The 18,276-nt window shown below is 61.0% G+C and overlaps 2 protein-coding genes across 4 annotated transcripts; both read right to left on the minus strand.

Moving 5' to 3' along the window:
• Nucleotides 1-725: 725 nt before the first annotated feature.
• On the minus strand, nt 726-9,248 carry SMO (smoothened, frizzled class receptor). Its single transcript, XM_075429199.1, has 12 exons — nt 8,981-9,248; nt 5,582-5,787; nt 5,191-5,400; nt 4,932-5,104; nt 4,536-4,755; nt 4,323-4,446; nt 4,148-4,240; nt 3,682-3,790; nt 3,304-3,489; nt 2,799-2,947; nt 2,569-2,703; nt 726-2,424 (listed from the first exon to the last, which is right to left on the minus strand). Exons 1-12 carry the CDS (start codon nt 9,246-9,248, stop codon nt 1,892-1,894), a joined length of 2,406 nt encoding a protein of 801 aa, XP_075285314.1. The 3' UTR covers nt 726-1,891.
• A 2,422-nt stretch (nt 9,249-11,670) lies between these two features.
• Nucleotides 11,671-15,616, minus strand: TSPAN33 (tetraspanin 33). 3 transcript variants are annotated; one of them, XM_075429160.1, is made up of 8 exons: nt 15,521-15,616; nt 14,559-14,616; nt 14,322-14,449; nt 14,172-14,246; nt 13,988-14,083; nt 13,528-13,656; nt 12,889-13,050; nt 11,673-12,629 (listed from the first exon to the last, which is right to left on the minus strand). In XM_075429160.1, the coding sequence occupies exons 1-8, from the start codon at nt 15,602-15,604 to the stop codon at nt 12,528-12,530; spliced, it is 834 nt and encodes a 277-aa protein (XP_075285275.1). In that variant the 5' UTR covers nt 15,605-15,616; the 3' UTR covers nt 11,673-12,527. The 3 variants fall into 3 exon arrangements, 2 of the variants coding, with proteins under 2 accessions (XP_075285274.1, XP_075285275.1); XM_075429159.1 differs by having other exon boundaries at nt 11,671-12,629; nt 14,172-14,449; XR_012764906.1 differs by having other exon boundaries at nt 12,541-12,629; nt 13,528-13,651; nt 14,172-14,449.
• Between the last annotated feature and the right edge of the window lie 2,660 nt (nt 15,617-18,276).

Genomic DNA, 18,276 nt, shown 5'->3' on the forward strand with positions numbered 1-18,276 from the left:
ATTTTTCTATTTAAAAAAAGCAACCCACAAAACCAAAACGTAGATCAAGAGAGAAAAAAAAAAAAAAGCCCATGAAAAATAAAATATAAACTTTTTGTTTCACCCCAGACGAACCAGTCTTTACTCCGGCTTCCCGCCGCCCACCTGCGACAGCAACGGAGCGGGGCCGGCCCATCCCGCTCGCCAAAAACCACTGGGAAAATGCAATTTTCCCAGTTCCACCCAAATTTCAGAGGGCCGCTCGGTCCGGGATTACCGAGCGCCCCGATGCCTCGCTCCCACGTGAAATAAAAAAAGGACGCTTTCCAAAAGCGGCGTTTCTCCCCCAAAAACACCATCGGCGCAGCCCGGGGCACCCAGCAGCACCCCGAAACCCGAGGCCACCCCGATTTGGGGATCTCTGAGCCCGTGATGCCATCTGCTGGCAAAGGGCCCCCCCGCTTTGCTGCCGAACCCCCCCCATCCCGAGTGTCCCCCCAAAAACAGTCCCCACAGCACCCGCAGGCGTTTCCAGCCCCTCGCGCCTCCCTTCCGCTGGCGCAGCGGCCGGCGCCGGGCTCTTAAAGCCATTTAAAGCAGTTTTTAAAGCAGTTTTTAAAGCAGTTTTTAAAGCAGTTTTTAAAGCAGTTTTTAAAGCAGTTGGAGCCCTTTTAGGAGAACAGACAGCACCCCGCCATGTCTCCCCGCGCTCGACACCTCCTCAAAGAACCTGGGGCAGCCACTGGCAACGGAAATTTGGCAAATTTAATACTGATACAGGAGGGTTTTTCCCTTTACGCAGCAAAAATTAACCCGTGGAGGTCACCGGGATAGCGAGAAAGCCAGGAGCCTACCAGGATTTAATAAAGATGTGTACAGGGATAACGGGCAGATAAAAAACACCAGCACGGACTGAGTCCTCCCAGCTCGGGGCTCGGCCGGGTTCGCTGTAGTTTGAGGAGTTTTTTTTTCTTAAAAAAAAAGAAAAAATAATAAAAAGCTTTGCTCAGGGGGTTGGCGCGCCCGGGCAGCAGAGGGGACCCCGGCTCGCCTCGCGCGCCCCGGGATTTTAAAAAGTTTCATTCATTTTTTTGCATCGTGGCTTGGGGAGAGCCCGTGCACCCCGACGCGGCTCCCCATCTCCCGTGGCCAGGGACCACTGCCCCACCAACACCCTCCGTTTCGGGTCTGGATCAGCTCTCCGGGGAGCTGGAAGGCACTTTGGGACCCCTGAAGAAATAAGGGTGCACCCAGAAAAATGGGTGCCCCCTCCGGGATGCTGCTGCTGCCACGTGGCGGGGTTCAGCTCATCCCACTCTCGGCTGCGGCGGAGCGGAGGCCGTGCCTGGCCGTCACATCATTATACAAAGATTAAAAAAATAAAAAATTAGGAAAAAAAAATATATATATAAACCCTATTGGCACAAGTGTTTGTAAGCTCTGCGTACCGTGAAGACGTGGGTGGGGGCGGAGGGTGAGCAGGGGGGGTCGGTGGGTCCCAGCACCCTGGGACGTGGGACGAAGCTCACCAAAAGCTGACCCTGAGCTGCGCTCACCCGCTGCCCGGTACCGCTGTCCCGGGGGGGCTCCCGCTCCCGTCCCCCTCGTCCTTAGACCCCTGCAGGACCCGGGTGGGGGTCTGTCCCACCGACACCCCGTTTCTCATCTCCCAGCGATGCCGGGGGGGACCCCAAAACCTTTCTGTCGGCGTCTTGCCGGGTTGGGGCGCGCGTCGAGTCTGTCTGGGTGATGTGGGGAGAAACGTCGTCCTCCGAGGGGAGGGATCAGCCGCGGTGGGGCCGGGGGTGCGCTCGGGAGGGGGCTTCGGTGTCCCCTCGCAGGCTGCCCGTGCTGGACGAGGCTTCAGGTCTCACCCCGGGCGTCCTCGTCCCCTCGCAACGTCCCACCGGGCTCAAAAGTCCGAATCGGCGTCCAGCAGCTCCGCGTCCACCAGGTTGGTCCGAGAGTGGATGGGGGCCAGGCCGGCCCGTCGGCCCTGAGTCCTCGGCCCCCCGCCGCGGGGCAGGGGGCCGGGGTCGGGGGGCCGGAGCAGCCCCCCGTTGTGCTGCCAGCGCCCGCTGCTGGGGCCGGGGGTCTCCTCCTCCGGGGACGCGCTCTCGGGGCAGAAGGGGTTGCTGATGAGGTGGAAGACGTTGGCTCTGCGGCGGCCACCCCACGGCCCCCCCACGAAGGCGGCTTCGGGTGGGAGCCCCGGGAGGACGTCGGGGGCGAAGGCGACCAGGCAGGGCTGGGGGGGCAGCCGGGGCAGGCGAGGGACGGCGCTGGGGGCCAGGGGGGCCACAGAACCCCCCAAGCAGCGCTCGGGACCGGGGCACACGTCCTTCTTCTTCTTCCTCCGCTTCTTCTTGCGGCCGCTGCGCTTCTGCAGCTCGGGGGAGACGTCGGCCTCCACCACCCAGAGGTTGGCCCTCTCCTCCGGCGGCACTGTGGGACACGGGACGGGGTGAGAGGGCCTGCATCACCCTCTGTACCCCCCTGCCAGCCCCAGCCCCCCGGCTCTGTCTCCCCACATATCCCCAGCACCCCCCAGCCCGGCTCGTCCCCCCCAGAGATGCCCCAAGGACTTGCCAGGCGTCGCCACGGGCGTCACGGAGACGTCCTGGGGCAGGATAGCCCCTCTCCTGGCCACCATCTTGGTGACGTGCTGCGCCCACGCCGAGGACACGTCGGCCGACGGCTCGTTGATGTCGAACGCCAAACCGGCTGCAACGACAGCGGGGGAGCCCCAGTCACGGGGGGGATGGGACGGTGGGGACCCCAGGGTGCTGCCGAGGCAGCCCCCTCCCACGGGGACGTACCCACGGGGCCGTCGTGCGAGACGGTGTGCATGCTGAAGGACAACTCCCGGCCCGGGTCGCGCAGCAGCTCCTTGCGCTTGGAGAAGGCCTTGGCGATCATCTTGCTCTTCTTGATCCTCTTGGGCTGGTCATCGCTCTGTCCCGTCAGCCTGGGGACATGGCGGGTCAGAGCAGGGACACGGGGCGGCGTGGGGGACACACAGCCCCAGCAGCGCAGCTGGGGGGCACAGGGACCCATCCCTTCTCCCTCTCCCACCCTGGACATGGACACCGAGGGCTGGGGACTGCGTTGGATGGGTCCCCCGGGGACGGAGGTGTCCCACAAACAGGACACAAGACACCTGCGAGGTGGGAGAGGCCACCCCATCCCCACATCGGTGCATCCCCACACCCACAACTCCTTGAGCCGACAGACAAAAGCCTGGGGACGACCTCCAACATCTCAGGACGTTGGATGGGGTGGGAAGGGCCACAGGGAGCTGGGGTGACATCCCCTGGGTCCCACCTGCACCAGGTGCGCTTCCAGATGAGCAGGGTGGCCTTGGTCCAGACCCAGGTGCTCATGGAGACGCCGGTGCCGAACATGGCGAAGAGGTTGATCTTCTCCACCAGCAGACTCGGCCGGTTCTTGATCTCGCAGTCTGGGATGGGCTTGTTGGTCTGCGTGGCGATGGTGACGTTGGCCTCGCACCTACGGGGACAGACGGTGGCCATCAGGAGGGGGACACTCAATGAAGCCCCAGGACAGGACCGAGTGGAGACGTGGTGGCAACGGCGGTGGGGGACGCGGGGATCTCCGCTCTGCGACGACGTCCCCTGAGAAACGCGAGGTGCTGGGATGCCACCTGCGTCCCGCTCGCCCTCCCGTCCCCGTCCCACTCACAGGACGTATTCCCGAAAGCTCCGCTCCCACTCCGCCTGGTTGAAGAAGTCATAGAAGTGGCAGCCGAAGGTGATGAAGACAAAGCCGAAGGCCAAGAAGCCGAAGATGCCTGGAGGAGAAGTGGGACATCCCCGGTTTAGCCGGACCCCAGCGACACCAGGGCACCGGGGCCGTGCCACCATCACATCTACACCTGGTTTTGATCACCGCCCCTGGAGGGTTCAAAAACCATGTGGCTGTGGCACTTGGGGACATGGTTCAGCAGGCATGGTGGGGCTGGGGCGACGGTTGGACTTGCTGATCTGAGAGGTCTCTTCCAACCGACGCTTCTATGATCACCACAGCTTTGTCCCCCACCGCAGCCACCCCCGGGAAGGTGGGACGGGGCTGTCCGTGTTCAAGGGACAAAATGTCCCCATTCCCACTAAAATTCCCGTGGAAACGGTGCCGACGGAGCCCCGCTTACCCAGCCGCAGCATGGTCTCGTTGATCTTGCTGGCCGCCTTCTCGCTCAGCAGCCCGGGGTGGTTGCTCTTGATGGAGAAGAGCGTCATGACCCCTGCAGCAGAGGGGGTCAAGGGTTTGGGGGGACACACACCCACGATGCCCCCATCCCCGCGCCGGGGAGAGCCCGCACCTACCCCGGATGAGGAAATAGCCCCCCACGATGAGGACCAGCCCGATGGGCGCCAGGACGAAGCCGGCCCGGTAGCGATAGTTCTTGTAGCCCACGAAGCAGATGCCGCTGACGGAGTCACCATCCACCTGGCAGAGATGGGGACAAGGGGGGGGGTCAGATGGCTGCAGCCACCCCTCCCCACGCAGGGAACCGCCAGGCCGCGGGGTCCCGTTACCTGCGCCACGGCCAGGATGGCCACGGTGAGGACGAAGGGGATGGACCAGGTGATGAGGTGGAAGTAGGAGGTCTTGCCCAGCAGCGGTTGGTAGGTGGTGCCCAGCGCCTTGAAGGAGGTGTGCCAGGCGTAGGTCAGCATGACGAACCAGATGACGCCCGACATCAGCGAGTAGTAAACGATGACGAAGATGATGACGCAGGAGAGCGTCTCGTTGGAGCTACAGGGCGAGGCAGAAGTGTCACCAAACTCCACGGTGGGACACGGGCGAGGAGGAAGGGGGTCCCTCCTACCCCAGGAGTGGAGCATCCTCCACGCTCCCGAGAGCCATCCTTGGTCCCGGGGACACCTCTTGGCACGTGGCCGTGGTGGGGTGGGGATGAAGGTGACACCTACGTGGGTTCCCCCAGCCGCATGGTGCCGTCAGCGCGGCACACGATCTCGTCGCGGGCGCCGTCCATGAACTGCGCCAACCAGCCGATGCTGCCCACGAAGAAGCAGGCGTTGACGTAGAAGAGGATGACGGCGGGGTAGCGGTTGGAGTTCCTCCAGTCAGCAACGAACGTGGCCTGGCAATGGGAGAAAGGGACAGCTCGGTGCCCAGTCCCCTTCTTGGGACACCTCCCCACGTGTCCTCCCCCACCCCGCATCTCACCAGGGTGAAGAAGGTGCAGAAGATGGTGACGGAGCTGAAGGCGGCGATGTAGACGTGCATCTCGCGGTGCTCGTTCTCGGTGAAGAGCGGGTTCTGGCACTGGATGCCGCAACCCTCCACGTCCTCGTACCAGCTCTTGGGGTTGTCCGTCCGCACCAGCGGCGCCTCGCACTGCCCCGAGCTGTTGAACTTGATGTTCTGCACCTCGTTCTGCCGGAGGAGAAGCGCGGCCGTGAGGAGGAGGAGGAAGCCCTCCCGCGGTGAAGGTTGGGCTGCCGGGTTGGCCATCGTTCCCCCGCGGAGGGCTGGGGACAACCGGCCTTTCCCCGCTCCCGCCGCCCCGTGGGGATTTGGAGCTCGCGGTCCCCTCTGTGTCCCCCCGACCCCGTACCGGGCATCCCTCGGGGAATCGGTCGGGCGTGCACTTGAGGAAGTCGGGCCAGCCGCGCTCGCGCTCCACGATGGTGCACGGTGCCCGGGTGGCCTGGCAGAGGGTCTGGCTGGGCAGCTCCACCTGCCCGTCCTCGCACTTGGGCATGTAGACGGCGCAGAGCAGGGGCTGGATGACGTCCCAGCAGCGCGGGGCGTTGCGCAGGCCTGCGGGGACGGCGTTGTCACCCCCCACCCCCTGCCCTGCCGCACCACGGGGACCGGCACCGGCCGCCCCGCGACTCGGCACGCGCGGCGCCTGCACCCCTCTGTAACGGCACAGGGCGCCTTGCCCGGCCCCAGGGCCCTGCTATACTGCTCCCCCCACCCCCTGCTGTTCTGCTCCCCCTCTATACCATACCCAGCTCCAGGTCCTCTCTGTACTGTACCCTGGCCCCTGCTATGCTGCTCCCCTCTACACCATACCCACCCCTGGCCCCCTGCTTCTGCCCCCCTATACTGTACCCAGCCCCAGTCCCCTCCGTACTGTGCCCATGCCAGGTCCCCCGCTATACTGCTCTTTCTATGCTGTAGTCATCCCCTGTCCCCCCCTTATACTGCTCCCTCTATACTGTACCCACCTCTGGGCCCCTACTTCTACCCCCCTATACTTCTACCCCCCTATACTGCTCTCATCCCCAGTCCCCTGCCATATCATGCCCATCCCTGGTCCCCTGCTATACTGCTCCTCTCTATACCATACCCATCTCCTGTCCCCCGCTATACAGTTTTCTACACTGCACCAAACCCCTGTCCCCCTGCTTCTACCCCCCTGTACTGTATCCAACCCCAGTCCCCCACCATCCTGTGCCCATCCCAGGTCCCCTGCTATACTGCTCCCTCTCTCTACTGCACCCATCCCCAGTCCTTCACTATTCTGCTCCCCTCCATACCACTCCCATCCCCTGTACCCCTCTATTGTGCTCCCCTCTATACTGCTCCCACTCCCAGTCCCCTGCCATACTGTGCCCATCCCAGGTCCCCTGCTATACTGCTCCCTCTCTATACTGCTCCCATCCCCAGTCCTTCACTATTCTGCTCCCCTCCATACCACTCCCATCCCGTGTACCCCTCTATTGTGCTCCCCTCTATACTGCTCCCACTCCCAGTCCCCTGCCATACTGTGCTCATCCCTGGTCCCCTGCTATACTGCTCCCTCTCTATGCCATACCCATCCCCTGTCCCCTGCTACAGTTTTCTTTACTGTGCCCAACCCCTGTCCCTCACTATTTGGCTCCCCCCTCCACACACCTCCCATCCCCAGTCCCCTGCTATACTGTCCCTATCCCCTGTCCCCCCTATACTGCTCCCTCCATACTGTACCCATCCCTGAGCCCTTCCTTCTGCCCCCTATACTGTACCCAACCTCAGTCCCCTGCCGTACTGTGCCCATCCCAGGTCCCCCTCCATACAGCTCCCCTCTATACTGCTCCCATCCCCAGTCCCCCTGCTATTGTGCTCCCCTCCATACTGGTCCCGTGCCCAGTCCCCTGCCATCCTCTGCCCATCCCAGGTCCCCCGCTATACTGCTCCCTTTCTATGCTGTAGCCATCCCCTGTCCCCCCCTATACTGCTCCCACTATACTGTACCCATCCCTGGGCCTCTGCTTCTGCCCCCCTATACTTCTACCCCCCTGTACTGTACCCATCACCAGTCACCTGCTATAGTGTGCCCATTCCAGGTCCCCTGCTACACTGCTCCCTCTCTATACCATACCCATCTCCTGTCCCCCCCTATACAGTTTTCTATAATGTGCCCAACCCCTGTCCCTCACTATGCGGCTCCCCTCCATTCTGCTCCCATCCCCAGTCCCCCCACCATCCTGTGCCCATCCCAGGTCCCCTGCTATACTGCTCCCTCTCTATACTGCTCCCATCCCCAGTCCTTCACTATTCTGCTCCCCTCTGTACCACTCCCATCCCGTGTACCCCTCTATTGTGCTCCCCTCTATACTGCTCCCACTCCCAGTCCCCTGCCATACTGTGCCCATCCCAGGTCCCCTGCTATACTGCTCCCTCTCTATGCCATACCCATCCCCTGTCCCCTGCTACAGTTTTCTTTACTGTGCCCAACCCCTGTCCCTCACTATTTGGCTCCCCCCTCCACACACCTCCCATCCCCAGTCCCCTGCTATACTGTCCCTATCCCCTGTCCCCCCTATACTGCTCCCTCCATACTGTACCCATCCCTGAGCCCTTCCTTCTGCCCCCCTATACTGTACCCAACCTCAGTCCCCTGCCGTACTGTGCCCATCCCAGGTCCCCCTCCATACAGCTCCCCTCTATACTGCTCCCATCCCCAGTCCCCGCGCTATTCTGCTCCCCTCCATACTGGTCCCATGCCCAGTCCCCTGCCATCCTCTGCCCATCCCAGGTCCCCCGCTATACTGCTCCCTTTCTATGCTGTAGCCATCCCCTGTCCCCCCCTATACTGCTCCCACTATACTGTACCCATCCCTGGGCCCCTACTTCTGCCCCCCTATACTTCTACCCCCCTGTACTGTACCCACCACCAGTCCCCTGCTATAGTGTGCCCATTCCAGGTCCCCTGCTACACTGCTCCCTCTCTATACCATACCCATCTCCTGTCCCCCCCTATACAGTTTTCTATAATGTGCCCAACCCCTGTCCCTCACTATGCGGCTCCCCTCCATTCTGCTCCCATCCCCAGTCCCCCCACCATCCTGTGCCCATCCCAGGTCCCCTGCTATACTGCTCCCTCTCTATACTGCTCCCATCCCCAGTCCTTCACTATTCTGCTCCCCTCTGTACCACTCCCATCCCGTGTACCCCTCTATTGTGCTCCCCTCTATACTGCTCCCACTCCCAGTCCCCTGCCATACTGTGCCCATCCCAGGTCCCCTGCTATACTGCTCCCTCTCTATACCATACCCATCTCCTGTCCTCTGCTATAAAGTTTTCTATACTGTACCCAACCCCTGCCCCCCTATACTTCTACCCTCTATACGGTACCCAACCTCAGTCCCCTGCCATACTGTGCCCATCCCGGGTCCCCTGCTACACAGCTCCCCTCTATACCACTCCCATCCCCAGTCCCCCCACTGTTCTGCTCCCCTCCATACTGGTCCCATGCCCAGTCCCCTGCCATCCTCTGCCCATCCCTGGGCCCCTGCTTCTGCCTCCCTATACTGTACCCAGCCCCAGGTCCCCTGCCATACTGCTCCCCTCTATACAGCTCCCATCCCCTGGCCCCCACGATCGTTCCCCCCCGCCATACCGCTCCCCTCCCCAAGTTCCCCGCCCCCCCGCTCCCCTCCACACCGCACCCAGCCCCCCCACTCTCCTGCTCCCCCCCCCCGGGGCCTTCCCGTCCCGCTCCCCCCGCCGCCCCGCTCCGTACCGGACCAGAGCAGGAGCTTTCCGTGAGCCTCCTCCTGCGAGGCGGAGTCGGCGGCCAGCGCGGTGGAGGTGGCGGCGTAGGGCAGCGCCGAGCCCAGGCAGGAGCCGAAGCGGAGCCGCTCGCAGGGCGCGGGCCGGCGGCAGCGCTCGGGCACGGCCGAGGCGTTAAGCGGGGACGGGGCGGCGGGGCAGCAGCGGCGGGGACCGCCCAGGGCCAGCGCCATGCCCAGGGCCAGCGCCCACCGCCACCCGCCGCCCTGCGCCGCCATCCCGGCCCGCGCTAGGCGGGCGGCCCGGCCCCGGCCCCCGCCATGCCCCGGCGCCCTTTGTTGAGCTCGCCGGGAGGGGAGCGGAGCGGGGCCGCTCCTCCTCCTCCTCCTCTTCCCTCAGCGCGGCCCCGCGCCCCCCGCCGGGGCGGGCGACGCGCTTCTGAGGGGAAAAGTGGCTTTTTGTGAGGAAAAAAGTTACTTTTTCTGCAGCGGGCAGGAAGGAGGGGAGGTTTGGAGGAGGGAAAAGTTACTTTTTTTTTTTTTTTTGGCAGCGGGCAGGGAGGGGGCGAGGTTTGGAGGAGGGAGATGGCGCTCGGGGAGGAGCGAGAAGTTGTTCTCAGAGAGGGGCTGCTGGAAGGGGGGGAAAGTCGGGGTTTGTGAGGAGAAAGTTGGGTTTTGTGAGGGAAAGTTGGGGTTTGTGAGGGAAAGTTCGGTTTTGAGAGGAGAAAGTGGGGGTTTGTGAGGGAAAGTTCGGTTTTGAGAGGAGAAAGTGGGGGTTTGAGAGGAGAAAGTTCGTTTTTGTGAGGGGAAAGTTCGTTTCTGAGAGGAGAAGGTTGGGGTTTGTGAGGGAAGATTCGGTTTTGCGAGGAGAAAGTTGGGGTTTGTGAGGGGAAAGTTCGGTTTTGAGAGGAGAAAGTTGGGGTTTGTGAGGGGAAAGTTCGGTTTTGAGAGGAGAAAGTTGGGGTTTGTGAGGAGAAAATTGGGATTTGTGAGGGTGAAATCGCTTTTGGGAGGGGAAATGATGCTTTGGAAGGGGGAGGAGTCGCGTTTTTTTGGAAGAGAAAGTTTGTTTTTTTCGGAGTTGGATTTGGGGGGGGAACGAGAGGGATTTGGGAGGGGGAAGTTGGGTTTGAGGGGGAGAAGACGCTTTTTGAGGGAGAGAAGTCATTTCTGCGGAGGATAAAAGTTGTTTTGGGGAGCAAAAAGTTACTTTGGGGGGATGAAGTTGTTTTTGAGCAGAGAAGTCACTTTTTGAGGAGAAAAGTTGTTTTTCTAGGGTGATAAGTCACTTTTAGGGGAGGAAAGTTGGATTTGGGGGGGGAAAGTCACTTTTTCAGGGAGAAAGTTACTTTCGGGGAAGGAAAAGTTGCTTTTCGGAGGAGAAAAGCTGCCTTTGAGGAAGAGAAGCCACTTTGGGGGGAAAAAAGTTGCTTTTGGGGGACAAAAAGCACTTTATTGGGAGAGAGAAGTTTCTTCTTTAGGCAAAAAGTCACTTTTTGGGGGGAGATGGTTACTTTCTGGAGGAGAAAAGTTGCCTTGGGTGAAAAAAAGCCACTTTTGCGGACAGAAAGGTCAGTTTTGAGGGGAGAAAAGTCAGCTCTGAGGAACAAAAGGCACTTTACTCGGAGAGAAAAGTTTCTTTTTGGGGAGAAAAGTTACTTTTAGGGGAAGAAGAGTCACTTTTGGGGGGAGAAAAGTTGTGTTTTCAAGGGGGAAGTCACTTTTGGGGGAGGAAAAGTCACTTTTAGGGGACAAAAGCCCCTTTTGGGGGGAGAAAAGATGCTTTTTGGGACAAAAGCACCTTTTGAGGGGAGAAAAGTTGCTTTTTGGCGACAAAAGTCCCTTTAAGGGAGAGAAAAGTTGCCCTTTGGGGACAAAAGTCCCTTTTTTGACGGGGAAGTTTCTTTTCGGGGAACAAAAGTCAGTTTTGAGGAGGGAGAAGCCACTCTTCTGGTGAGAATTTGCTTTTTCAGGGAGAAGCAGCTCTTCGGCGGGGAAGTTTTGGGAAGAAAAGTCACTTTTCAGGGGGAGGTGCCATTCTTTGGGGGAGCGATCTCTTTCGGGAGGAGAAATCGCACTTTTGAGTGAGGAGTCACATTTTGGGGGGGGCAAGGTTGCTTTCTGAGGAAAGAAATTGCTTTTTTGAGGAGAGCAGTTGCTTCGGGGGAGGGGACCTTTTTCAGAAGTTGCTCTTCTGGGGAGAGAAGTCTCTTTTAGGGGGGGATGTCACTCCTTGGGGCATGGAGGGGACAGTTTTGGGGTTGTTTTCCCGGCACGCCCAGCCAGGGGATGCCAGAGGGGACCGGGAGCTGGCCCTTGGCCAACGCTGGGGCAGGATCAGGCCAGCGCAGTCACCTCGGCCCCGAGAGCCCTGTGCCACCCTGGCCAAAAGCCACGGTGGGGGGCACAGGGGGAGACAAAACCAGCGCGGGGAGGTGGCAGAGGGACACGGACTCACTGGCGAGGCTGAGCCCCAGTGCTTGCCGGCCGCACACAAAGAGAGCCGGGCGCTGGGCCGCATCCCGTCTCCCTCCACGGCGCGAGGGGACCACCCAGCCCGAGGAGAAGAAAAAATTTTTTGGAAAAAAAAAAAGAAAAATCCCCAAAGAACTCCACCCACAGTTTGCGACGGCTCTGAAACGCAGCGGCGAGGCCGGGGCGGATTTTCTGCCGCCTGCCAGCTGGTTGTGCTGCCCCTCGCCCCCTTCTCCCCCCTTCTTCTGGGGCATTTGTGTTTGTTTTCCCCGCAGCTGACCCCCACCAGCAGAGAACTGGGGAGAGGACGTGGGGCACCGCACGGGAAGAGGCTCAGCCCTGTTCTCCCATCCCGGCGATGGAGCAGCAGAGATCGCAGCGTCCGGCCTCACCGCTCTTTTATTTTCCACGAAAGCAAAGGGAAACGTCACAGCCTGGCACCGACCCCACGCGAGGGGACGCGGGAGACTCGACCGTCCGCTCCTCCGCACCCCGTGGAGGGGTTGGACCCCCCGGGCAGAGATGGGAGTCCCGCCCTGGGGCTAACACAGCTGGGGGGGGGGACAGAACCCCCTCCCATCCCTTGTTCTGGACACGCAGGCGATGGCTCCTCGGCCGTTCTCAGGCACTTGACAGGGTTGGTGGCACCCAGCAATGGGGGGGGAACATCCCCAGTTCTGGAGCCAGCATTGCCCCGGAAAAAGGCAGCTGGGTGCCTGGATGGACAGACAGACAAAATGCCTGCCTCCACCACAAGAGGAGATGGGAAGCACGTCCGAGCGCAAGCCTGCTTGGTGCACCAGCTCGGTCCCCCAGGACAGATGGACAGACAGCAGATCACCGGGGCTGGTTCAGTCCCCGCAAACGACGCAGCACCACGGCACAAACCCAGCACCCGCTCCGGTGCCAGCCGCCGACGCCACAGAGCCCCAGCGTCCTGCACATCCCGCACCGCGGACGGATCCGGGCGTCCGGACCTCCCTCTTCCCCAGCGAAGCCCCTCCAGCTCTTCCTATCAATCCGGGGTTTGGAAAACCACCGTTGATGTCCTGATTCCCGGGGACGGCCGCGACGCGCCGGGGCTCAGTACCAGGGGTCTGCGCGGTGCTGCTGGTTGTAGAGCTGCAGCTTGATCTGGTCTCTGATCTGGCTGATGAGGAGCTGAGCCAGGAGGATGCCCATCAGCTGCAGGCCAGGAAGAAGAGGAGAGGAAGAAGACGCCGAGGGACACCCAGCAGCGTCACCCCACCGACCCACGAGTGGGTTACACAGCTCTGGGCGAGGACACGCCCGACGTTCGCACCGCTCCCCCCACCCCAAATCCTGCCCACGTTCAGACTCATCATTAAGGCGACTCCCAAATGCCACGGAGAGTGAAGTGGAGCTGCAGGACGGTCCCTTCTCCCCCCTCCCCAGTCCCCGCTGGGGGGGGACACACCGGTACCTGGGGGACGGCCAGCCCCAGGGCAATGCCCCCCAGCAGGACGAGGTTGCTGTGGATCCAGTTGACCAGCTTGTCAATGCAGCCGTTGGTGTGGATGAAGGCGCTGGCCTCCAGGTAGCTCCGGGCCTGCATGCCCTGCCCGCACATGGTGTTGACGACGGCCTGGGAGGGGGGGACAGGACACCGAGGGGCTGGGGACAAAACTGGAAGAAGAGGGGGGGTCTCTGCCTCTTGGGGGGGGGTCTCTGCCTCTTGGGGGGGGGAGTCAGCCCTTGAGCTCTGCCCTCACCTCATCCCCTTCCTCTGGGCCCAGCCCACCCGTGGTGTCCCCAGCCCCGTGTCCCAGTGCCAGGCTCCCTCGACACCCCCAAAAAGGGACAACACCCAAGCAGGGGGGTGGGTCAGAGTTGGGAAGGTCCCTGCCTGCAACCCCCCCACCCCACAACTCACCCTGACCCTGCCAGGGCTTCCCGTACCCGGAGAGCAGCAGGGGGGGTCCCCCACCTTCCCAGCGGTGGGTTCACTCTCCTGGGGAGGGGGGGGGCTCCAGGCTCCGCGCAGCCCCGAGGGATGGGAGGAGCGGTGCGGAGCAGGGGGTCCCCCCAGGAGGCGCGGGGTCCCCCCAGACGGTGTGCTCACCTGGCCGGCGTCGGGCAGGCAGCAGGAGAAGGGGACGGAGCAGCGCTCGCGGCTGGGGTTGGCGGCCGTGCAGTTGAAGTACATGTTCTGCGACCAGTCCTTGTAGGAGACCCCCCCGCAGCAGCTGAACTGCGGGGAGGGGGATGACGCTGGGGTGCAGGACAGCAAGAAGCCCCCCCCCCAAACCCACCCACAGCCAGCTCCAAGCACTTTTAATAGGCCCTACATAAACACAGGCTCCAACAGAGGCACTGAAGGGTGTTTCCTCCCCCCCCGAATTTTCATCCAGCTCTTCCCAACCTCGGACCGGGCTTCACCACCACTGTCAAACCCCCGTGGAGGAGCCACCTGACGTCCTCGGCCTGGGGCACCCCGCGGATTTCAGCCTGACCCACGAGCGGGAACACATCCAGGTCCATCGGAGGGGGACGGCAGCCCTCCCCGGCCCCCCACCCCGCACCTCCTTCTGCCCGAAGTCGATGAGGTTCTGCAGGTCCAGGTCGTCCCGGTAATGCACGATGGCACCGTTGATGATCTCGCTGACCTTCCCACGCACCTGCAAGGTGGCAGGGAGGGACGTCAGCGGGGTCCTCCCCCAGTGGCACAGGCTGGGGGGCACCCAGGACCCCCCACCCCGGGGGTACCTTATCGGAGAAGACGAAACCCAGCACGCCAACCGCCAGCTGGAGGAGGAAGACGATGGTCAGGCAGGCGGAGAACTGTGGGCGAGAGAGAGGGGCGTGATGGCGGCGGGGCGCGGCGAGCGGACCGCGGCAGCAGTGCCGGACACTCACCGTCTGCAGCAGGCAGATGTTCTCCCGCAAGGAGCCCACGCAGCCGCAGAAGGTGATGAGGAAGGTGAGGACGCCGACCGCGACGAGCAGCACCGCGGGGTCCACCGCCACGCAGGCCATCGTCGCCTCTGCCGCGGCCAGCGTCACCGGCAGCCCCCCCCGGGGTCCCGCTCCCCGCTGGGGCCGGGAACCGGGCACTGATCGTCCCCCCGCCCCGCCGAGCCCCCCCAGGCTCACCTGCGTGCTTCAGCAGCCGGGCGTAGACCCCCACCGCCACCATCCCCAGTGAGATCAGCTGCGGAGCGGGGCGGGGGGTGGTGAGACCACCCCCCTGCCTCGGGTTCCCCTCGTCACCCCCCCAGGGACGACGGAGCCCCCGGGGAGTTCACGTGCCTCATCCCCCCCCAACCCCGGGGGCAGAGACTGTCGGGAGCGAGAAACTTCCTCAAAAATGGGATTTCAAATACGGAAACAGCCCACAGGAAAATCCCCACCCTCCGAAATAAAACCCAGACAAATTTATTAAAAAAAAACCCAAAAGCATAAAAATCCCCTAAACCAAAAAAAACTCCTAAAACAAAAAAACACCCTGAAACAAACAAACAAAACCCTAAAGGATAAAAAAATACCCTAAAGCAAAACCAACCCTGAAACAAAAAAAAACCCTACAGCAAAAGAAACTAAAACAAAAAAAACCACCCTGAAACAAACAAAAAACCCTGAAACAAACAAAAACACCCCAAAGGAAAAAAAACCACCCCAAAGCAAAAACCCCAAAACAAAACCCAAAACAAAAAAACCACCCCAAAACAAAAAACCCCAAAAAACCCAACACAAAAACCCCACAAAACCTTAAGAACCCCCAAAACTTTAAAAATAAAAAAAAAAAACCAAAAATCCCCAAAACATTAAGAAACCCCCAACACAGACCCCCCCAAAAAACATTAAACAACCCCAAAAGCACTAAGAAGAACCCCAAAGCATTAACCCCCTCCCCAAAAGCATTAAAAAATAAACCCCAAAGTCCCAAAACGTGGGAAACCGTGCGGCACGGGGGGTCCCGTGCGTCCCCCCGGGTGATGGGGGGGGGGTCCGGTGGTGGGGGCAGCCCCAGGGTCCCGGTGAGCCCCGGAGTGGGGCGGTCCCGGTGTTTCCCCGGGGTGGGGGCTTATCCCCTCCCGGTGCCGGCGGGCACTCACCCAGCAGAGCGCGTTGAAGCCGAACAGCACGCCCTTCACGGCCGGGCTCACGAACGAGAACTCCTCCGCCGCTCGCCCCGCCATCGCCGCGCCGCACTCCCCGCACCGAGCCCGCCGACCACCCACCCGCCCGCTCATTGGTCCGGCTGCCTCACTCCGCCTTCCCATTGGTGAGTCGCCCCGTCGCTCCGCCGCCGCCGTTCCCGCCCCGCCGAGCGCACCTGTTCGCGGTGCCGCCGGGCTTAAAGGGCCAGCGCGCCCGGGGGCTCACTCACCTTGGTGAGCCAGTGGGTTCCGAAGCCCTCCCGGCTGACCCCGCAGCCCCGCCCTCCCCCGAACTGCCCGAGCTGGGCTGTCCCGGAGACCCCCAGCCCCGGCAGGGGACAGGGACTGAGGCATTTTGTAATTATGATTTATAATTATGATTTATAATTATGATTTATAATTGGTTTCTGCCTGCAGTGGCAGCCCTCGGCAGGGACACGAGGGGACAACTGGGGCCATCGCGGGGACAGCAGACACAAGGCCGAGTGCTCATCCCTGAAACACAGCTGGGGAGACTCGGGGTTCCCTGAAAGGGTACGGCCGAGTCACCGACCCCAAATCTGCAGAAAACACCCCAAAACGGGCAGCGCCGGCGCTCTGTCCCCAGCGCCTGTGATGACACAGGGAAGCGCAGCCCCAAACCTCGGCACTTCCCCTTCCGCTGCGTCAAAAATGGGACTTTTCAGTCCTTGATTTTCATGTGTCCAGTGGGACCCTCTGAGGCCGGCAGGGAGGAGGAGGAGGAGGAGGATGGATGCTTCATCACAACGCTCCGCTCCATCCCCTCCACGCTCTGCTGGCTTGCCTCATTTGCATTAATTACCATCTCAGCCCCACACGCGAGGAAGCCCCTTCCCAAGCCGGCTCCAAGCCTCAAACCCCATTTTTTTGCTGATTTTTTTCACTATTTTTTGCAGCGTGCTTTCGGTTTTCACGGCTGGTGCTGGCAGGGCCAAGAGCCGTCGCCTCGTCCCAGCACCGTGGCACAGCTGGGCTGTCGCGGGGTTGGGTCCCCTTTGCTTGGGGGAGCACCGCCCCCGTTATTATTATATTTATTATTGTATTTATTGTCGTTTATCTACAATTGCAGGGTTCATCAGGGCCGGGAAGCCCCAAGGAGCAGTCGCCGGCACCGGCACAGCCCTTCCCGGAGGCAGCTGAGAACTTCGGGCAGAGGAACTGAAACCAAAAATCCCCTTCTCGCCGTGAGGGAGGCACCACCGCAGCGATGGCACCCAGCCCATGTCACCAAGGGGCCACCACCCAGCCCCAGCTGCAGGTCCCACCGCCCGGGGTGGTGTTTGCTTTGGGTGCTGATGGAAGAAGCCCCTGGTGCCCCGAAAACACCACGGCTGATGCCCATGGGTCTCTGGTGAGCCCCCTTGGGCAGCCCATGAGGTCCTTGTGGGATTGGACGCTCACTGCCCCCCCCAAAGTGCTTCGGCCCCGGTGATGAAGAAGGTGCCCATGCTGCTCCCTGGAAGCTCTGTCCTCCCGTCAGACCTATACGTCCGTCTGTCAGACCTGTATGTCCACCCATCCCATCTGCATGTCCCTCATCAGATCGACGTGTCCACCCATCAGATCTGCGTGTCCCTCATCAGATCTGCATGTCCCTCATCAGATCAACATGTCCCTCATGAGACCTTGTCCACCCATCAGATCTGCGTGTCCCTCATCAGATCTGTGTCCCTCATCAGATCAACATGTCCCTCATCAGATATGCATGTACACCCATCAGATCTGCATGTCCCTCATCAGATCAACATGTCCCTCATCAGACCTTGTCCACCCATCAGATCTACGTGTTCTTCATCAGAGCAACATGTCCACCCATCAGATCTGCATGTCCCTCATCAAATTGACGTGTTCCTCATCAGATCGACATGTCCACCCATCAGATCTGCATGTCCCTCATCAGATCAACGTGTCCCTCATCAGATCAATGTGTCCCTCATGAGATCTACATGTCCACCCATCAGATCTGCATGTCCCTCATCAGATCAACATGTCCCTCATCAGACCTTGTCCACCCATCAGATCTACATGTTCCTAATCAGATCTACGTGTCCCTCATCAGATCTACGTGTCCACCCATCAGACCTGTACATCCACCCATCAGATCCACGCACCCACCTGTCAGCTTTACACATCTACCCATGATGGTGGGGCGGGGGCAGGCATGGGGCAGGGTGCGCAGGGGCTATGGGGCAGCAGCCCCCAGGCCCGGCCCCGTTACCGCCCCTGGCCCCGCCCCTCCCCGCCCACGCGTGAGTTCTGGGGGCCGGGCCGGGGGGGAGGTGATGGGAGCCCCACGAGTGTCCCTGCCCCGCACGGGCCCGCACAGGACCGGCGCCGGGAACGGGGCCAGCATGCAGGCGGTGCGGGGAGCGGCTGGGGGGCGATGGGGAGTGGCTGGGGGCTGCGGAGCCTGCACTGGGGCACGGCCAGAACAGAAATAGCGAAATATCTAAATAGCTGACTATCTAGATACAGAAATGTCTGACTGCCGAAATAGTGAAAGACCTAAATATCCGGACATCTACATACCTAAATACCCGAATACCTACCTACCTAAATATCGGAATATCTAAATATCTGAATATCTAAATATCTGAATATCTAAATACCCGAATGCCTAAATACCTAACTACCTAGATATCTACCTACCTAAATATCTGAATATCTAAATAGCTGAATATCTACCTACC

This window comes from Opisthocomus hoazin, chromosome 8, assembly GCF_030867145.1.
Source record: "Opisthocomus hoazin isolate bOpiHoa1 chromosome 8, bOpiHoa1.hap1, whole genome shotgun sequence".
In the NCBI taxonomy this organism is placed as follows: domain Eukaryota; kingdom Metazoa; phylum Chordata; class Aves; order Opisthocomiformes; family Opisthocomidae; genus Opisthocomus; species Opisthocomus hoazin.